Genomic DNA, 17782 nt, shown 5'->3' with positions numbered 1-17782 from the left:
GTTACAGTTTGAGTGAACTAATAAACAAATTTTCCTCAAACCTGCTGCACATTTAGATTATTTGGTTTACTATTCATGATTTTTGGAGAATCTCTTTGCCAGTGGAAGAATTCTTGCAGTGACATAACTTTGTTCTCTGATTCCATAGAAAAATATGTAAATTCTTCTAATTCTACAAGAAAGAGTCGTAACCTAGTCACAATCAGAATATGAGAGAAGAAATACTAACAGCAAACTGCAGCAAGGTTTCTGATATTTTCTGGAGTGAAAGACTGGGAATACTGCATGTGCTACATTAGAGTATGGCGTCACTTTGGAAGACATGCAAGCATTTTAAACTCATCTCTGGGTACTTAGGAAGCTGAAGCTACCCGTTTTCCCTGCCGTCTCTCTCAACATCAGTAATTGTCAGTGCACATGAGTGTTTTGAGCTTGCCAATGACTTCAAAAGCACAATGTTATCTGAATTCCTGCTTCTAGGTATGAAATGTTAAAATGAATGTCTGCTGTTCTGTTGTCCAGATCATTGTGTGCAGCTGTAGTCGTTTGTGCTTTATATGTAGATAACCGTGTTGGCAATTGCTACCTGAAGTATGGACCACGAGGGGATGGGAGCCTATCCTGCAACACTGAAATTGGGGTTGGAGTTAGTCGTTCCTCGTGCTGCTGCTCTCTGGGAAAGGCTTGGGGAAACCCCTGTGAGACGTGTCCCCCTGTAAACAGCAGTAAGAAAAAGTTCTCTTATTCTTCCCCTACACTCTTTATTATAGAAGATGCTAACAAGGGATGGGAAAAGTTTTTGAAATTTTTTACTGTATTACTATACATTTATCATTTAAGAAACTGATTTTCTTCATGAGGCAGTGTTCTGGCACAGTTATAAAAGAAAATCTCCCTGCTACTGTCAGAGGGGTGATGCACAGGTGTAGAGACCTGAGTATCAGAAGACCTGACCTTTAGTCTTCCGTAACTGACTTGGTGCCTATTCTCACAGTAATAAATCAGTGGTAACTTTAGAAGGCATTTCCCACTGCACCAGGCCCGTGTACTTTGGGTAGTTTTGGGCACTTTATTTTACTTTGCTTTTACTTTTCTCCCATTAAAAAAAATAATGTAGTTGCAGATATGCTTAAGCATATGTGTCTTAAGAACGGAATGGATTGCATGCATCTACTAGGAATTTTTTGCTCAGCAACTCCATGTTGCTGGGAAGTAAAGAAATTAATAATGCTTAGAACTGAAATCATGCCTTTAATTTGGAGAGCTGCAGTAGTTCTCAAAGGATAGTGTTGGTAACTGTTGGGTGACTATTTCTAAGTCACTCCTGAGTACTTTCAAAACTGTTACCCAATGATACTTATCAATTTTGTAGAGCTTTGAAGTTCTTTGAATGAATAATGCAACAGAAATGTCAAGCATGTTGTTCTTAACAGTCTCATAATAGTATGAATTCCAATTTTAACACGTCTTTACCAATGGTATGCTAACATTTCATGTTAAAGAACTAGCCAAAACACAAAATATGTGCCTTTATAAAGACACAGTAAGGGGAAAACAACATTGTTCCGGCCTTAAGAGTATCTGAGGTTATGGTAATGTTTTAAGTAGAACTCTTAATCTTACCTTGATTTTCTACTAATCTAATGCACTTGCTTTATTTACTCTGCATAGGTCAAGAAGAGTAGAAAACCAATGAGTGTAGGGAAGAAGACTCATTAAAAACACAAATGAAATTTTATGTTTCTGACGTTAGCATTTTATTATTCATATGACTGACATATTGTCTCTTGTTACACATTACTTTAGCGGAATATAATACTCTCTGTCCAGGGGGAGAAGGATTCAGACCAAATCCCATCACTATTATTTTAGAAGGTGAGTTTATCATAAATGCTGTGATGGCTGGTAATAAAAAAAAAAAAAAAATGTCATCTTCGGAGAGATGTATACAGGAACTATATTTTGCAGAAATAATTACGTTTAGCGCAAAGCAAAACCCTCTGCTAATACAAATTGGACAACAACATGATGAAAAGGCACACCGTAAAAGAATACTGAAGAAGTCCAACAATATTTCAGTAAGAAGATAAACTGATGCATACCTTTTGTGTGTCCCTTACTTGAATTGGCCTTTGAAATCGGCCCCTGAAGGATAAGTCATTTATGAAAATTATAGCTTATCAGTGGAAGGTGTAAGTTTCAGGAAGTATTCATTGGACAAAGAAACTGGTTCCAACGAGTGTGCAGGAATGAGGGATTAGATGCCAAATTTCTGTAAACAGTAATGGAAGTTGAACTCCATGGGCTCATCAAGCTGAAACGTGCTCCTGAAGAGCTATTTAAATGGAAGAGAATGAGCATCTCATCCATGCTTTCATGAAGAAATCTACGTGACAGTTAAAAGCTAGTAAAAAAAGTTGGTAAAATTTCAGGGGAGTAAAGTCTCTTGTTTCTTTTCATTCTGGAATGAAAATATGGTGGATTTTTTTCTCTATTTTCAGACATTGATGAATGTCAGGAACTGCCAGGTCTCTGCCAAGGTGGAAATTGCATCAATACTTTTGGCAGCTTCCAGTGTGAATGTCCAAAAGGCTACTACCTCAGTGAAGAGACAAGAATCTGTGAAGGTTGAGTCCCTTGAAACCTCCCTCTCTATCACAGTGCAATTATGAAAAACACTGTCGTTTTTAGCCTTAAATCCATAAGCGGATATGGTACCCACAACCTCACCTAAAATCTTCTCTAAAATTGTTATCTTTGGCACCAGCGATATGATTAATATAAAACTTGAAATGCAACACTTGAATATACTAATGTTTATTTCTACATGATAGATCTCAGCTATGTGTATTTAGTAAACTAAAAGATGGTGGTTATTCATGATTTCTGGCTTCTTACTGCAACACCTTGTATCTCCTGCTAGTTTCACTAGGCTTTCTGTATTTTAAGTGGGAAAAGGTGTCCTCTTCACAGTATTTCAGAGTAGCAGTTTAATTTACGTGACGTGAAGTAAAGTTAGTATTGGCCTTCTTTTTGTGTTTGACGTTTGTCATAAGTGTTAGCACCAAAAATTGTAAACAGACCCAAAAATGTAAAGAATCTTTCATGGTTTCTCTTAGTTTGGGAGTGTTGTAAGTCAGCTTCCCCTTCTTCATTCACTTTGTGAGAAAAAAAATTGTCTTCTTTCAGAAGAGAACCTGTGAATCCTGAGGCTTTACTAAGCTCAGGTGAAGAAAACTGACCAAACTGGGTTTGAAATTAAAACTGTATGGGCAAAAAAGGCTAACACCCCAAATACCTTAAATAAGAAGACCCCAGGTTAGAGCAACAAGACTATGCAATTATTCAGCTTGCCTATTTCTAAATAGAGTACTTAAAAGCTCATTTCTCAGTGGAGTAGTGAACACAGTAACAGAAGTGAAAAGTGTCAGTAACATTCCTGTGAGAAGAGGATGTGAATGTCTTTTGTGGAATTGATGTGGCACAATGTGCTCCAGTCTCAGTGGTGAATTCAACAGCTTTGAACTTACTTAGGGTGTTCTCTTGCACTTCACTAGCTGGACTTAATAGAGGTTAACAATATTACTTTTCAGCAGCTGTTACAATAACTACTTAACCCAAATCTGAGCTGTACTTTCCAAGTTAGCCTTTAAATGAAATGTTTTTGTTATCTTAGCATGGTTTATTATGGTCATATTTCTCAGAAACATTTGCTAGGACCTCTTTTCCCTTGTTAATTGTAGTGTTTTCACTTGGCCTCTAGATATTGACGAGTGTGTTGCACATCCTGGTGTCTGTGGTCCTGGCACCTGCTACAATACCTTGGGGAACTACACCTGCATTTGCCCACCTGAATATATGCAGGTGAACGGAGGACATAACTGCATGGGTATGCAAAATGTCATCTTTACTGGCACTGTCTGAATATCAGACTGTTCCGGGGCCAGACTCTCTGCTTAAAATTTCCTTTCAGCTGAGGCCAGTTCTAAAGCCTTGTCTTGCGTTTTCCTATCTTTAACTCCCAGACAGCTATGTCATGTAGCCAGGAAAGAGATCCCAATGACTGACGTGCAGCATTCAAGTGCTCTTATTCCTTATCAGAACTCAGAAATCTTTTTTTATTTTCATTAGTCATTTCCAAATGGTAGGGTTTACAACACAAATGGATCTGATGGGCATCTACGGTGTGTTTCTGATTTCTTGGGAATTTTCCTTTTTCCCCTTCTGTCTTTGAATGAAAACTGAAAATATGTCAAATTTCAGTTAAGTCTGAAACAAAGAATGTAGACTACTTCAATCTGTATGTTATTTTTAAATGCATCCATGCATATGCTTGGGTTGCATTTGAAAGCCAGAGTTAATGAACCACTGTCTAGGTTGGTAGGGGGATTGATATTTACTTGAGTTAGTTTGTTGGTTGCTTTGTAAGTGATTCTTTTCTCACATCTAGACATGAGGAAAAGCTTTTGCTACAGAAGCTATAATGGAACCTCCTGTGAGAATGAACTGCCCTTCAATGTGACCAAAAGGATGTGTTGCTGCACATACAATGTTGGGAAAGCCTGGAACAAACCTTGTGAACCATGTCCAACTCCAGGAACAGGTAAAGCCTGCTATAATCATCTCATTTTGTTACTTTCCTTGCTCATCTGCTCCTTTGACCTGTTAGCTAAAGTTAACATTTCAGCCCCAAAAAACCTTTGCTGTACTCCCAGACCAGACTGACAATACCCTGCCATCCTGTCACTGGCTGGATTAAGTCTTAGTCTGCTAAACAAGAATAGGTATTTCTTCCATATTTTTAAGTGGAAGAAGTATCACTGAATATTGAGTGGAAAGATACCGCTTGAGTAGTTTGAAAACACCAATCATTCCCCCTGCACGAAAAAAAATCAGGAACAACATGCATATTTTCCCCCTCAGCTGCCCCTGAAGACAAGGGCAAGGGAACAAACTACTGTCAGGTGTCGCTGAGATGAATAAAAAGGCCTGGACAGTGCAGACCGACCTTCTCATCATCAGCAGGAGTATGTCAGCCCTGTAGCTAAAAGGATGTTTCTAAGACAGGTATCTGTGGGTAGATCTAGTTATTCAGACCTTTTTTTTGGTGATGGTGTTCTATAAAATCAGTGTGCTGTGGTTGTTTTATTCTTTCTTTCTAACAAATACCAAGGCTTTCAGAAGTGTTGTATGGACATAGAATTACTTTCAGTTATTTAGATTTATGTCAAAAATCTGTGTTTGTGTAAGACCTGTAAGACCCACCAGGGTGGCACAGTATGCATAAGCAAGTTTTCTGCATGCATGATTATAGAACTCCCATCGCTAAAGCTGTCACTGTGAGGTTTATGGAAAAGCAGTCATCAGGCAATAATACTGAGGCTGAAGACACTGATTGACAAGAGATACCTGCTGCCTGGTCTGTCTTCCAGGATAATTAATTTAGGATAGTATAACTTAGGTACTGCGTAGTTGGGGATACATTTATCCTGGTAGTCCTAATCTGTCAGAAGATAAAGCTTGGGTTTCATTACTGAGTGTATTGCCTTCCTAGATTTTTCACTTGTGTTTCACATCTGAGCGTGATCCACTTGGTTGCTTTTACATTTTCTCTGTTGAATGTGATGAACTTGCAAAAGCTCAATAAGCAGGGCATTGTAAAGGGAAGTAAAAATTCCATTCTATAAAGGGAGGTGAAAATAATAAGGTACAGTTCTTTTTCAGTTAGTCTAGAACAAAACACCCATGAAAGCTCAAATCAGAAAAACTGTCGGTGGGAGAATCACCAGCTTGGAAACCTGACAGTAGCACCTGGCCTTCATTAGAAGATTCTTACATTTGTAGAAAGAGCAAAGGTGCCTAGATAAAACTAAAAAACTCGTGTGTCTGTTTAACACAAAGACATTTTATTGTTTAGTTGACTTTGCCCCAAGTTTACTGCCACTAAGCCCATACCTCTGGTGCTGCATCATTTGTGATGTTAGTGTAAAGAATGTATTACTTTCATTCCAAGTGGTTTATCCTGGTGACATAAGGGAAACAGCAGATAATTTAGGAAAGACTTTTCCCCACAAGCAGTAAAGAGGAGGAAAATGGGACAGAAAGAAAAAAACATCCACTTCCTTTTCTTTCTTAAGCAGGAGGAGGGAGAAAGAAGGAATGTTCCTAGCAATTAGGAATGAGAGGTGGAAATAAGCTTGAGAGAGGAAATACATGTTTGCTATCACAGAGAGCTCATAAAATTCTTTCCCATAGTCATTTATCTCAGTGCCATAAAATTGTCATCATGATGACAACATGATGAGAAAAATACAGCAAAGTACTAGCAGGGATTCATGCAATTAATGTTCTTGGGTGGAGGAAAGAATTCTCCTTTAAAATTGGTAAGACTAAAGTTCTCAAAAAATTCTCCAGCTTTTAAAGATTTGTTAAGACAACTCCACTTAGTCTGCAAGCAGTTACGGGGTTAAAATATTTCCTGAAATTTCAATATTGCCTTGTTAGTTCTTCTAAATGCCTTTACTGTATTTGGAGACATGGTTGAACCTTTTTCATCATGAAAAGAGATTGCATGAGGGATCAAACATAAATTCCAAGTGTAAATGGTTGAATAGCTGCACTTATGTGGTATAATCAGTTGTTCTGAAATCTGGGTAGGGGCTATACATCACAGACAGGGGTTATGATACAGTGACCTTAACCAGTTTGCTAGGCTGAGCCCAATAGCTCATTAAGAGCATTATTCTGCTCTGATGAGAATTATATTGTTCCTCTAAATGAACTTCACATGCCAATGCATTTGCATTTTTTTTCCTTTGTGAACAGAGCTCTTTCTTCTTTTTCATATATTTATGCTTAACAATCAATCTCTGTTTGATGACTTTAGGTAGTAAAGACTGTATTGCTTGGTTTTACACTTTGTGCAGATCATAACCATTACCATACAAACTTTAATCAGAAATAATCATTCTTGTTTGGGTTTTTTTTTCCACACAAAGAAGTGTAAAAAGCTGCTTCACTGCTAAGAGATAACCAAGTATTTACAGAACTTTTTCGTGATTTGATCATTTCAGGAGTGCTTGACCTCAGAAAGTTTTTTTCCGGTTATGCGATAGATCTTTTTGTCCTAAAAAGTAATATAGTGATAAGTATATGGGGTTTTGAAATACTTTTTAAGTCATTGTTGCAAAGTCAAGCTTCAGAAAGTAAATCTCTGGTGTGTTTGTGTATGGATAATTTGGCACTGTATATAAATGCATTATTATACAGTCCTTACCTAATTATATGCTCTTTCTCTACACAGTGCAAACTGAAAAAAATAGGGAAAAACTCTATTAAATGGAAAGCATGGAACATGTAGGTAGCATAACACAGAATGAAAGAAGGCCTGCAACCCGCAGAGCCTCCACTTCATCCTCCCAGACCTGATGGGTTAGGCGTTATCACAGGAGTAGGTTATCATTGCCCATAGAGACAGGGTAGTGAACACAAGGCCCTCTTTTTATCTAGTATGTGTGTTTCACAGGTTTACTGACAGTAGTAAATGGCATAAAGCTTGCAGAAAAGAACTGTTTTCTAACTCTCAAATGTTATACATGTTAATATAAAAGAGCAGAAAATTGCTGGATGGTAAAACACTGTGGCAGGGACCTCTATGGCCCAGTATCCTGTACTGCAAGTATAACCTTGGTAGGCATTAAGCAGTCATTAAACAATAGGACTGAAGAAAGAAGAAAATGCTGAAGTTCAGGTAACCTGGATCTTACTTGGCTTATACAGGAAGTAACAAAGAATGTTTGAATATGAGAAAAATATTTTGCCAAATCTCATTCTGAGCAATGATCAACTACATTTGCTGAAGTTGTAATAAATAAGAATGTTTGGTTAAGGGAGACAATTATTCAAGTTATAACCCCAGTGGTTAAACTTTACAAAATTATAAGCTACTGAAGAGGTGCCATTAAAATGTAGACAATCGGGAAACTCAGACTACAGCCAGTAGAGAAATAAACTATCACTGCTCTAGATTAAAGATCATTACTCACAGGAAAACGGAAGGGTCTCCTTTCTCTTTTTCTGGTGCTAGAAGAGATGCCTAGTAATTTGTCTGTGTTTCAGATGTAGAGGTGAGTTAAAGGTAGACTCCATATGCTTCCTCTCGTTGGATAGATAATAGGCTTCCTGTAGGTCCTCAGCAGCACGACTGGTGGAGCAAGCGCTCATGGAAGTCTCCAGGTATTACACTTCCAGAACCCCTTTGAATTTTATGTCAATGGCACATTTTTGTAAATTTTATCCACGTTCTTTAGAAGGATATTTTACCTCGGCTTAACGCCCTGATTGTGCAAGTATCTACCGCGTACTTTGGAATTTTTCCTTAATGATAGTTTAACTTAATATTGAAAGATACTTATTATTTTTCTGGGGAATTTGAATGCTGATATGATCTAAAAAGATGCTGAATAGCAGCTGCATGGTTATTGTTTGCAAACACACACTTCAGGAGAACCGTTCATTCAAACTGGTTGTGTCTCCACACTGGAATTATTTTGCTCCCCTCAAACGAGTGGGCTTTCAGTACGCAATTCTACTGGTAGTCAGCATTTTACAAATTCAACATAGTTATAGTTGTAGGCCTGTCATTTTTTCATATTTCTACCTAGGTCAAAATTTATCAATGTACTGTAAATGTGTAATACATTTTTTTCTGGAAAGCACTGTTTTACCAGTAAAATCTCATGCCTGCATAGATGCTTTATAAGAAATACCTTTTTAAAAGAAGTCATTATTTCTTACAACCTGCAATAATTAATAGATTCCATGCTGGAAATTTTTCTCTCTATGTTGCAAATCCACTCAACTTTATACATCTTGCCTGGAAAACCATGGGTTCTTTGTTTATACTGTGAATTTCCGATCATCAAGACGCTCTGGAAAAAAGGATATAAAATGAGCATACTAAAACAATGCTCTTTTTTGGAGCATATTTTTTTAAAGCAGAGCGTCCATTCTGCTCTACTGTTTAGTGGAACTAAGCTGCAGTAACCTCTGCAGAAAAGAACAGAGATAGTATTGTCAAAGAAGGCTAGGTACTGGTAAGTTAGATCTGTTTCTCCTATCTGAAACTGTTCCTGCAGATGCTCTCTACAGATGTCTAGCAAGCAGGAATAAACCTTAAAAGGCAAGTTAAGGAGTTCTATTTAAAAGAAAAACTGAAGTGCTGCTTCCTCAAACCAGACATTTACTCATGTGTGAAAGTCTGCGAAGATTTGAGAAAAGAGAAATGTGAATTAATGTTTCAATTCCAATTCATTTATTGGCAATCTGAATTTTCAATACAATTTGTACAGAAGGCAATGACTCTTCTGGGTAGATTTGGATTGTATCAGCTCTTGAAAAGCTGAAAAGACTACAAGTACTTCTTAGCAGATTTATAAATCTTGGCTAAAAATGCATTGTTCTCTGTTCTGCTCTAGCTGAATTCAAGAATATATGCGGGAATATTCCTGGCTTCACTTTTGACATTCATACTGGAAAAGCTGTTGGTAAGTTTTACTAAACTTATTCGAATCAAAAATTGTTTTGCATAAGATTGTTGCAGCTGCATAATGGTACCAAAGTGAGCATTTCATATAAAAAAATTCTAATTTCATTGTGGAGTTACAAAGGTCACATAAATTGTGAGACCAATTTTTGTGTAAAATATTTCCGGTTTATATTTTTTTATGTCTACATTTTGTTATGATCTCTCGTTCACCCTCTGCCCTAGTTCATGGTTTTGATTTTTAATTGGTAAGATAAAAGGCTGTGGCTTCAAAAATGTTGCGGGACTTATCTACACATTTGTAACAGTTCTGCATCTTGTCTAATATTTAGTATTACTCTGTTTTGATCACTTCCTGAACTTCACATCATTTATTTTCTCTCATAATGGGTGTATGTTTAGATTTATACCCTGTATACAATTTCTGTAGATTAAGAGGAACTTCTCAACTCAGTTTTAAGCACAGTGAAACTGAGAATCCAAACAGTACGTAAAGCCATGAAGTACTGTACTTTGACTGGCTGATCTCACTTTCAGACATTGATGAATGTAAGGAAATCCCAGGAATCTGTGCAAATGGTGTTTGCATCAATCAGATTGGCAGCTTCCGCTGTGAATGCCCCACTGGATTCAGCTACAATGACCTGCTCTTGGTCTGTGAAGGTGATTTGAAATTACGTTATTTTCTATTTAGTTCCCATAAGCATGCTTATCTTAAAGGGAAGGGGAACATTTAATTCACATGTTTTTCAAAATCTAAGAGACAGACTGTGAGCTTTTTTGTATGGCTCAAGTCTATAAATCAATTTGTGACATATTTGTCTTTAATACATACGCACATGCACTTAATAAAATTTCCAGTAGTTTCGTGTCAAGCAATCCACTGACTCCTAAATAGGAAGTAAATTTAATGCTTTTATTTAATTTTATTTTATTTTAGGGAGGAAAGTTAATTCTTATTCCTAAAACTTCTCCAAGAAATGTTTCCTTGTTTTTTTCCATCTTGTGTCTGTTCTTCTACAGTTTTATAGGTAGAGAGATTCATAGAAGCTAATAGTGAAATTTTGTGTCCTAAAGTCAACGGAAGTTTTGTCATTGGTATTCAAGGTGCTGACATGTGCACCTTAAAAAGCTGACAAACTGTGCCACGTACTATTTCAGTTCAAAGGCAAAGAGGAATATTTCTTAATACAAAACCTAATTTCTTTAGGCAGACATTTAAAATTGCAAAGCCACTTCACTGTGTAGTAAGTTGGATTCACAGGATCCTCCTTCATCCAAAAAGGGTGTTATGGATGAAATTGTATTGATTTTGCTTTTCATTTGCATTTATGGCATAGGAGGCTGACCGTTAGAATATTCATGCTTTGTTGAGGACAAAAGATTCGTCTTGCACAGGACGGACAATACAGTCTAAATTCTAGGCAGAAGTAACTGTCTCATGGTTTCTGATGTCTGCACCATGACTCTTGGCATTTCAGATATTGATGAGTGCAGCAATGGAGAAAATCTCTGTCAGAGAAATGCAGATTGTATCAACAGCCCTGGTAGTTACCGCTGTGAATGTGCTGCAGGTTTTAAACTTTCACCCAATGGTGCCTGTGTTGGTAAGAAATCAGTTGAATTTTCTCGTCTGTTTGAATCCATTTGTACCTAATCAATGGTATGTGCGTGGTTCTCTTGAAGGGTAAAAGCATCATTTATTCTCTGTTACCTTGTGTATTCTGCTGTTTTATGTAAAAGCTTTTACTTTATAGCCCTGTTTCTCTGTAGAAGGGAAGAAAAGACACAGTGAAATTTTTACAGAACATTCTTCATGTATCAACCAAATCCTAACAGTAGTTTTGACCTTGAGGTGTATAGGCAAGAAGTTCCTATAAAATGAAGTTTTGTTATGATTCAGGTTTAGTTATGGATAATTTTGAGTCTGGTTTTAATAATGATAACAGATTGTAAAAACCTGTTTGTGTAAAAGGAATGAATAATAAAAGTCAATAATGTGTACCATCTGTTTTATATTTTTGTTACAGATCGCAATGAATGTCTGGAAATTCCTAATGTTTGCAGTCATGGTTTATGTGTGGACATGCAAGGAAGTTACCAGTGCATATGCCACAATGGTTTTAAGGCATCTCAAGACCAGACTATGTGCATGGGTATGGAAACAAAATGCTTTTGTGTGTGGTTTATTTGTTTGTTTGTTTGTTTGTTTTAAAAAAGGAGGAGGAGATGAGTCTACATTTTTGAGGAGATTATAGTGACATTAAAAGACACATATGTTTTTGGATTTTTGTGAATAAAGTATGTGAAGTTCCTTGGAGATGTTTATAGGAGATATCATAGACTGATAGAGTTTGGAGGTAAAAAAGAGACAGATTTTTCAGTTATTTAGAAATCTATTGAGTTCATGTTTCATTTAAAAAACAGAATCTCACCTTGAATGTAACTTAAATCTATACTCATTTTGTATTAAAATGATGACAATAGAGATTATATAAGAAATAAGAAGATTGCAAAATAGGAGTGTTTTTCTTGTTTTTTTAGTGTTTTGTAATCAGTTCTACAGGGTTTTAAAAAGAAAAGGTGATGCATATGTGAATTCAGTTCTCTGAGAAAAATAGCAAAAAAAATATTTTGATTTTTGAAATAATGATCAACGCGTCAGTTCTAAGCTATAGAGAAGTTCAGTGTCTTCTGTAACATAGATGTGTTCGAGTTTCAACTTTAAACAGACATTTAAAACGTATTCACATTGTATTACATATTCATATATGCCTTGAGTCTTCTCATATTTGGACTAAATCAGAAAGTCCACACGAACTAGGAGAAGAAGATCTAAATAACTTCCAGATCCCCATGAAACGCCAGAAATTACTGAAACACACAGCAGGAAACATTGAATTTTAGTGCCTTTTAAAAATGGATGTTTCCAAGAGTTTGTAAGTGGTCTTTGTATTTGCAGATGTAGTATTGACATAATATATTTACATATGTAAATTGACTTGTGAACAATGACACAAAACTCCTTTATAGAGTTTTTTCAACAGGTTTTCATGGGCTTAAGCATAAAATATTTACATAAAATTTGAGATAGTTCCAGGACTGTGACACTCAATCCTTTGTACTAAGTTCTGATCACTAGTGTACATTAAGAAATGTCAGCATGGAAAATAAAACGACAGAATGTTTTGAGATACGACACATGTACTTACCTTTATCTTTGCATGTAACAGTATCTTTTCTTTTAAAATACATATAAAAAATGTCTCGTAACATTTTCCTATGTGTAGCCAGAAGCTGTAAAAATCAGTAGTATAAATAGAAAATGTGACAGATGAAAGGAGAGACTGAGGTTTAGAATATTGTCACTGTGCACAGATAACACATTAACACATACCTGGGAAAATCAGTTCCCACATACAGTTTTGTTTCTCTTTGCAGATGTTGATGAATGTGAACGCCATCCATGTGGAAATGGAACTTGTAAAAACACGGTTGGATCATATAACTGCCTGTGTTATCCAGGATTTGAATTAACTCATAATAATGATTGTATGGGTAGGTGATGTAATCCAAACTTTTTCATTGCTGCTGGCTTGGTATGCCAAGGAGGATGGTATATAGTTAAAACTTAAGCAGAAGACAGGTCGGGGTGCTAAGAAAGTTAATTGAATGCAGTAACTGATACTGTTACCAGCCCTAGAGGTTAATCACCACTATCATTTTTTAAACTAATTAAAAATACTTTTTACTGACCAGCTTGATATAATGTAAACCCTAAATCTCTGGGGCAACCTTACAGTTCACTGACATTTTAATGCAGCCCTCACCTCCATTCGATACCCTGGGTAATTACAGCACACGTCCTTGACTAGTGGCACATTCCATAGGCACCACTCGCAAAAAGCATGTGTTGTATCACACCACTAGTGTTGCCTGATGAATTTAAAATAATTTCTTTATTTCACCATATTACTTGACACTTGCACACAGTGTGAAAGAGGAAGCAGACCAGCACTAAGAAAGCCAGTACCACTAATCTACCATATCTGTTCTCCTAAGGTGAACTCTGCTTATACAAAGTTTATACAGGCATTGCTATTTCCCGAAAGCACAGGACACCAGAATATCTGATGGGTTTGGACAATTTAAATTCCTGGATACTAAAGCAACTAAAATCTTCCTGTGCTGAAGAACAGGCTCGTAAATCTCTGGAGATCTTCTCCTTTGTGCAGAGCATAAGCCAAAAGCAATGAAGGCTTTACATTCCTTCCTGCTACAGAAGGAAGACAGAACAAAGTCTACTGGTTCCTTTCTGGTTCAGGAGAGAACTAAAACATCTTATCTAAGTATTTTAAATCCTCTCCTTGTCCAGGAAAGCAAAAATTAAAAACTTGAACAAGTAAGAAGAGTCTGCTGCCAAAGAATGGCACTATTTGCCAAAGAGGTTCTTTTCCTTGGCAGTATAGCAGCCAGTCTACTGCCAGGAGCATTCAGCGCCTCTGCTCCAGGCTGTGCTTTCAAGAAGGCCAAGGAGCCCAAGCTGACTCAGAGACTTGGCCTTTTGTTAGCACTCTTCTTGACAGCTTGGAGAGCCTCGGGGCTTTCTTCCAAACTATCCCAGTCATTCAAAGGCAATTTAGCCCATCCCAATATAATACTTTGGAGGTATTTCTGCTTGTAGGACTGTAACACAGAAGTGCGCTATGGAATAAACTAGTAACACAGGCATGGCTGTACTGGCTGAAGCAGAAAGTACATCTTTTTCAGGAGCAGGTACTTAATGCTTCTGAAGAAGACTAAAACCTCTTTAGTAAAACTGATGTTAGTCGTCATCATTCAAATTCAAGTGTTGTAAAACAGCGAAGTGTAAGTTGTTCTTACACCACGATGCTTATCTGATCTCATTTTCATTTATTCTGACACTTTCTCTTCTATATTTTTCCTTATGCAGTGCTCCTTTAAGTCTGCATTATTAAAGTAACTCTACAAACTAATAAGCATTTTCAAACCTCATTTTCAGAACTGTTTTCTTCACTATGGGGGTGATGAGGCACTGGAACAGGTTGACCAGAGAAGTTGTGGATGCCCCCTCCCTGGAAGTGTTCAAGGCCAGGTTGGATGGGGCTTTGAGCAACCTGATCTAGTGGAAGGTGTCCCTGCCCATGGCAGGGGGGTTGGAACCAGGTGATCATTAAGGTCCCTTCCAACCCAAACCATTCTATGATTCTATGATTCTATGAAGGACAAAATCATCCTATGCAGAACAAATTATGTATTCCAAAATTTGACAAGGCAGATTTTAGGACGAAACTCAAGCGCATATAAATCCAGATAAAATCCAGAACATTCTATGTAACATTTTCTTTTCTGTGTCTGGAGTTAGTATCGTACAGTCACTTGGCAGTAATTGAATATCTCCAGATGCAGTAGCTGAGGTAATGCTGCAAGTTTGAAAATTATAATACCCTATAAAAAAAGAGTGTTGTTTAAATAGAACATATACCTTAATGCACTTGAGTGAGAGTTACTTTCCACTGTCAGCTGTTCCCTTGCTGCAAGGTTTGCCTTTTCCACAGAAATATATATTGCAGCTTGAGTGTATTTATAACATACTGTATAAACTGTACTGGGACTCAGCTCTCGCTTCTGGGGTTTTATTTTGTTGGTTTTTTTTTTAACAGATATCGATGAGTGCAGTTCCTTCTTTGGTCAGGTGTGCAGAAACGGACGGTGTTTCAATGAAATTGGTTCCTTCAAATGTTTATGTAATGAAGGATATGAACTCACTCTAGATGGGAAGAATTGCATTGGTATGTATGATACCACATGGAGATGGTAAAGTACTGATGAGCTGAAGTAATCAAACCATTAGCTTCTCTCTAGAGGGAAGCACCACAATCTGAGTATCTAAGTATAAAAAAAAAGACAATGACTTTAATGAAAGCACAGTAGAACTAACTGGGTTTTGAAATAGTTGTTCATCTTCAAGCAGTTAAATGCCTTAGGAAAAGAAAAATAGGAAAGAATCCTACAGTCTTTTTCATGAATAAGCCTGTTTTGTTACCATACAAATTACATGATCCTAAATCTTTCTTGATTCCATCTACTCTCCAAAGATACTAACGAGTGTGTGGCACTACCTGGTTCATGCTTTCCTGGTACCTGTCAAAATTTGGAAGGATCATTCAGATGCATCTGTCCACCGGGATATGAAGTAAAAAGTGAAAGTTGTATTGGTAAGGCAAGTTGTAATTGTTGCTTCTGAACAATTTAAAAATTAGAAAAAGTATCTGGTTCTAACTTGGTGGAAAGTAGTTGTACACCCTAATGTTTGTGAATGTTGCCTGATTTAAAATCATAATGATAGGGAATAAGTAAGTAGGAAAAGTCTTCAGGAAGAGGTTTTAAAAAATGGAAGGCAAGATATTTTGTACTGTATTGTACTATATTTTGTACATTAACTTCTTCATTAATGCAAACAAAAATATTTACTTTTCCAAAAAATGGTATTTTATCTTTGTTGTGGTTTAACCCCAGTCAGCAACTAAGTACTACACAGCTGCTCGCTCATCCTCCCTGCCCCACAGTGGGATGGGGGAGAGAACTGGGAAAATAAAAAGTAAAACCTGCACAGTGAGATAAAGACAGTTTCGTAGGACAGCAGAGGATGAGAAAATAATAATAATATTAATAATGACAAAAGAGTATACAAGACAAATGATGCACAATGCAGTTGCTCACCACCCACCGACCAATGCCCAGCCCGTCCCCGAGCAGCAATCACTGCCCCCCGACCAACTCTCCCCAGTTCCTATACTGAGCATGACATCATACAGTATGGAATAGCTCTTTGGCCAGTCTGGGTCAGCTGTCCTGGCTGTGCCCCCTCCCAGCTTCTTGTGCACCAGGCCAAGCATGGGAAGCTGAAAAGTCCTTGACCAGTGTAAGCACTACTTAACAACAACTAAAACACCAGTGTGTTTTCAACATTATTCTCATACTACATCCAAAACACAGCACTATACCAGCTACTAAGAAGAAAATTAACTCTGTCCCAGCTGAAACTAGGACAATCTTTCTTTCAGTTTTCTTTTTTCTTTTGTAAATATCATTCATAAAACAAACCAAGCTGTGTACTGGATTTATATAATGTTTACAGAAAGGTAATTATTGGCAATCAATGAATGAACTACGCTTCTGGTTTCCAAGGGCTATGAAGTTTAAAAATCTTGATAAAATTGTGGAGCTTATGGGAACAATTGCTTAAATTGGTTTCTTCTCACAACTATTTTCTGATTTCGTGTTTTGTATAATGTCTCTCTGCCGAGATTCACAGGAGGAGGAAGAGGGTACAGCAGACCTTTCATCAGTTTGCATGTTCTTGTTTGTTCATAATAGGCTTATTTAAAGCCTTGAATTTCATTCAGGAGCTGAATGTCACACAATGAATTAAGATTTGTTGTGGCAGAGAATGAGAAATAAATCCAAGTTGCAGAGCATTTTCAGCATTTTCCAGCAGAGCAAAGTACAGGACTACTGTGAATTTATTGGGCATTTAAATTAACTATGTGGGGCACCTGGCAAGGAAGGTGCACACAACTAGTTTTAGGTAGCTAACCCAGAAGCCATAAGTTTCTGCATGGTCAGGGAACAAAATAAGCACTTGTCTTTCCACTGTGACTATATTAAGTAACTTGATTTTCAGTTTAAATGACTGAAGTTAGCTGGTGTGACACCCCAGACACTCATTCATCCAAATAACTTCCAGTAATAAATGAGCAGCTTGTCCTTATATGGACTGAAGGAAACACTGGTGAGGACATAAAGATTAGGCCTATAGACACCTAATCCGTATGGGTGCAGGAACTGGATCACAGGAACCTTCTTGAATTTTTTTCTTGAATAATATATTGTATTTTCTAAGCCCCAGAGTTCTCTCATCTTTTTGTATCATACCACCACATTCAGTTTGCCTGCCAACTTCGTGGTTCTTTTGGCAGCTGCTGTTTCCATATTAGCAATTATGTTTGAGATTAATTCAAATCACCTACAGTTGTAAAATCATGAATCTAAAATGAAAGCTTTTGGTTTCCCAGGAATGTCACTATTTATGGCCACTTTAATATCCTGACTGAATCTCTTGATGTTTTTGACAGCATCAGTGACTGCCAAACAGATTTTTTCCTGAAATGAGTAAAAGGGACTTAATTGCATTGTTTTTCTTCATTCTGCCAT

At 37.1% G+C, this 17782-nt stretch overlaps 1 protein-coding gene across 4 annotated transcripts in view; it reads left to right on the top strand.

Moving 5' to 3' along the window:
• FBN2 (fibrillin 2) overlaps positions 1-17782 on the top strand; it is a 180680-nt gene that overhangs the window by 140895 nt on the left and 22003 nt on the right. For all 4 annotated transcript variants that reach the window (XM_087741308.1, XM_087741306.1, XM_087741307.1 and 1 more), the window contains 12 exons: positions 564-725; positions 1807-1875; positions 2502-2627; positions 3764-3889; positions 4451-4603; positions 9477-9545; positions 10082-10207; positions 11026-11151; positions 11575-11700; positions 12986-13102; positions 15229-15357; positions 15664-15783. In XM_087741308.1, the coding sequence (XP_087597434.1) occupies positions 564-725; positions 1807-1875; positions 2502-2627; positions 3764-3889; positions 4451-4603; positions 9477-9545; positions 10082-10207; positions 11026-11151; positions 11575-11700; positions 12986-13102; positions 15229-15357; positions 15664-15783 (1449 nt within the window). The remainder of the gene's footprint in view (positions 1-563; positions 726-1806; positions 1876-2501; positions 2628-3763; positions 3890-4450; positions 4604-9476; positions 9546-10081; positions 10208-11025; positions 11152-11574; positions 11701-12985; positions 13103-15228; positions 15358-15663; positions 15784-17782) is intronic.

The sequence above is a fragment of the Nipponia nippon genome, unplaced genomic scaffold, assembly GCF_047370975.1.
Source record: "Nipponia nippon isolate SJK-2023a ecotype South Korea unplaced genomic scaffold, ASM4737097v1 scaffold_8, whole genome shotgun sequence".
Classification (NCBI taxonomy): Eukaryota; Metazoa; Chordata; class Aves; order Pelecaniformes; family Threskiornithidae; genus Nipponia; species Nipponia nippon.
The sequence above is the reverse complement of the archived record's forward strand: the minus strand, read 5'-3'. Positions and strand labels throughout refer to the sequence as shown.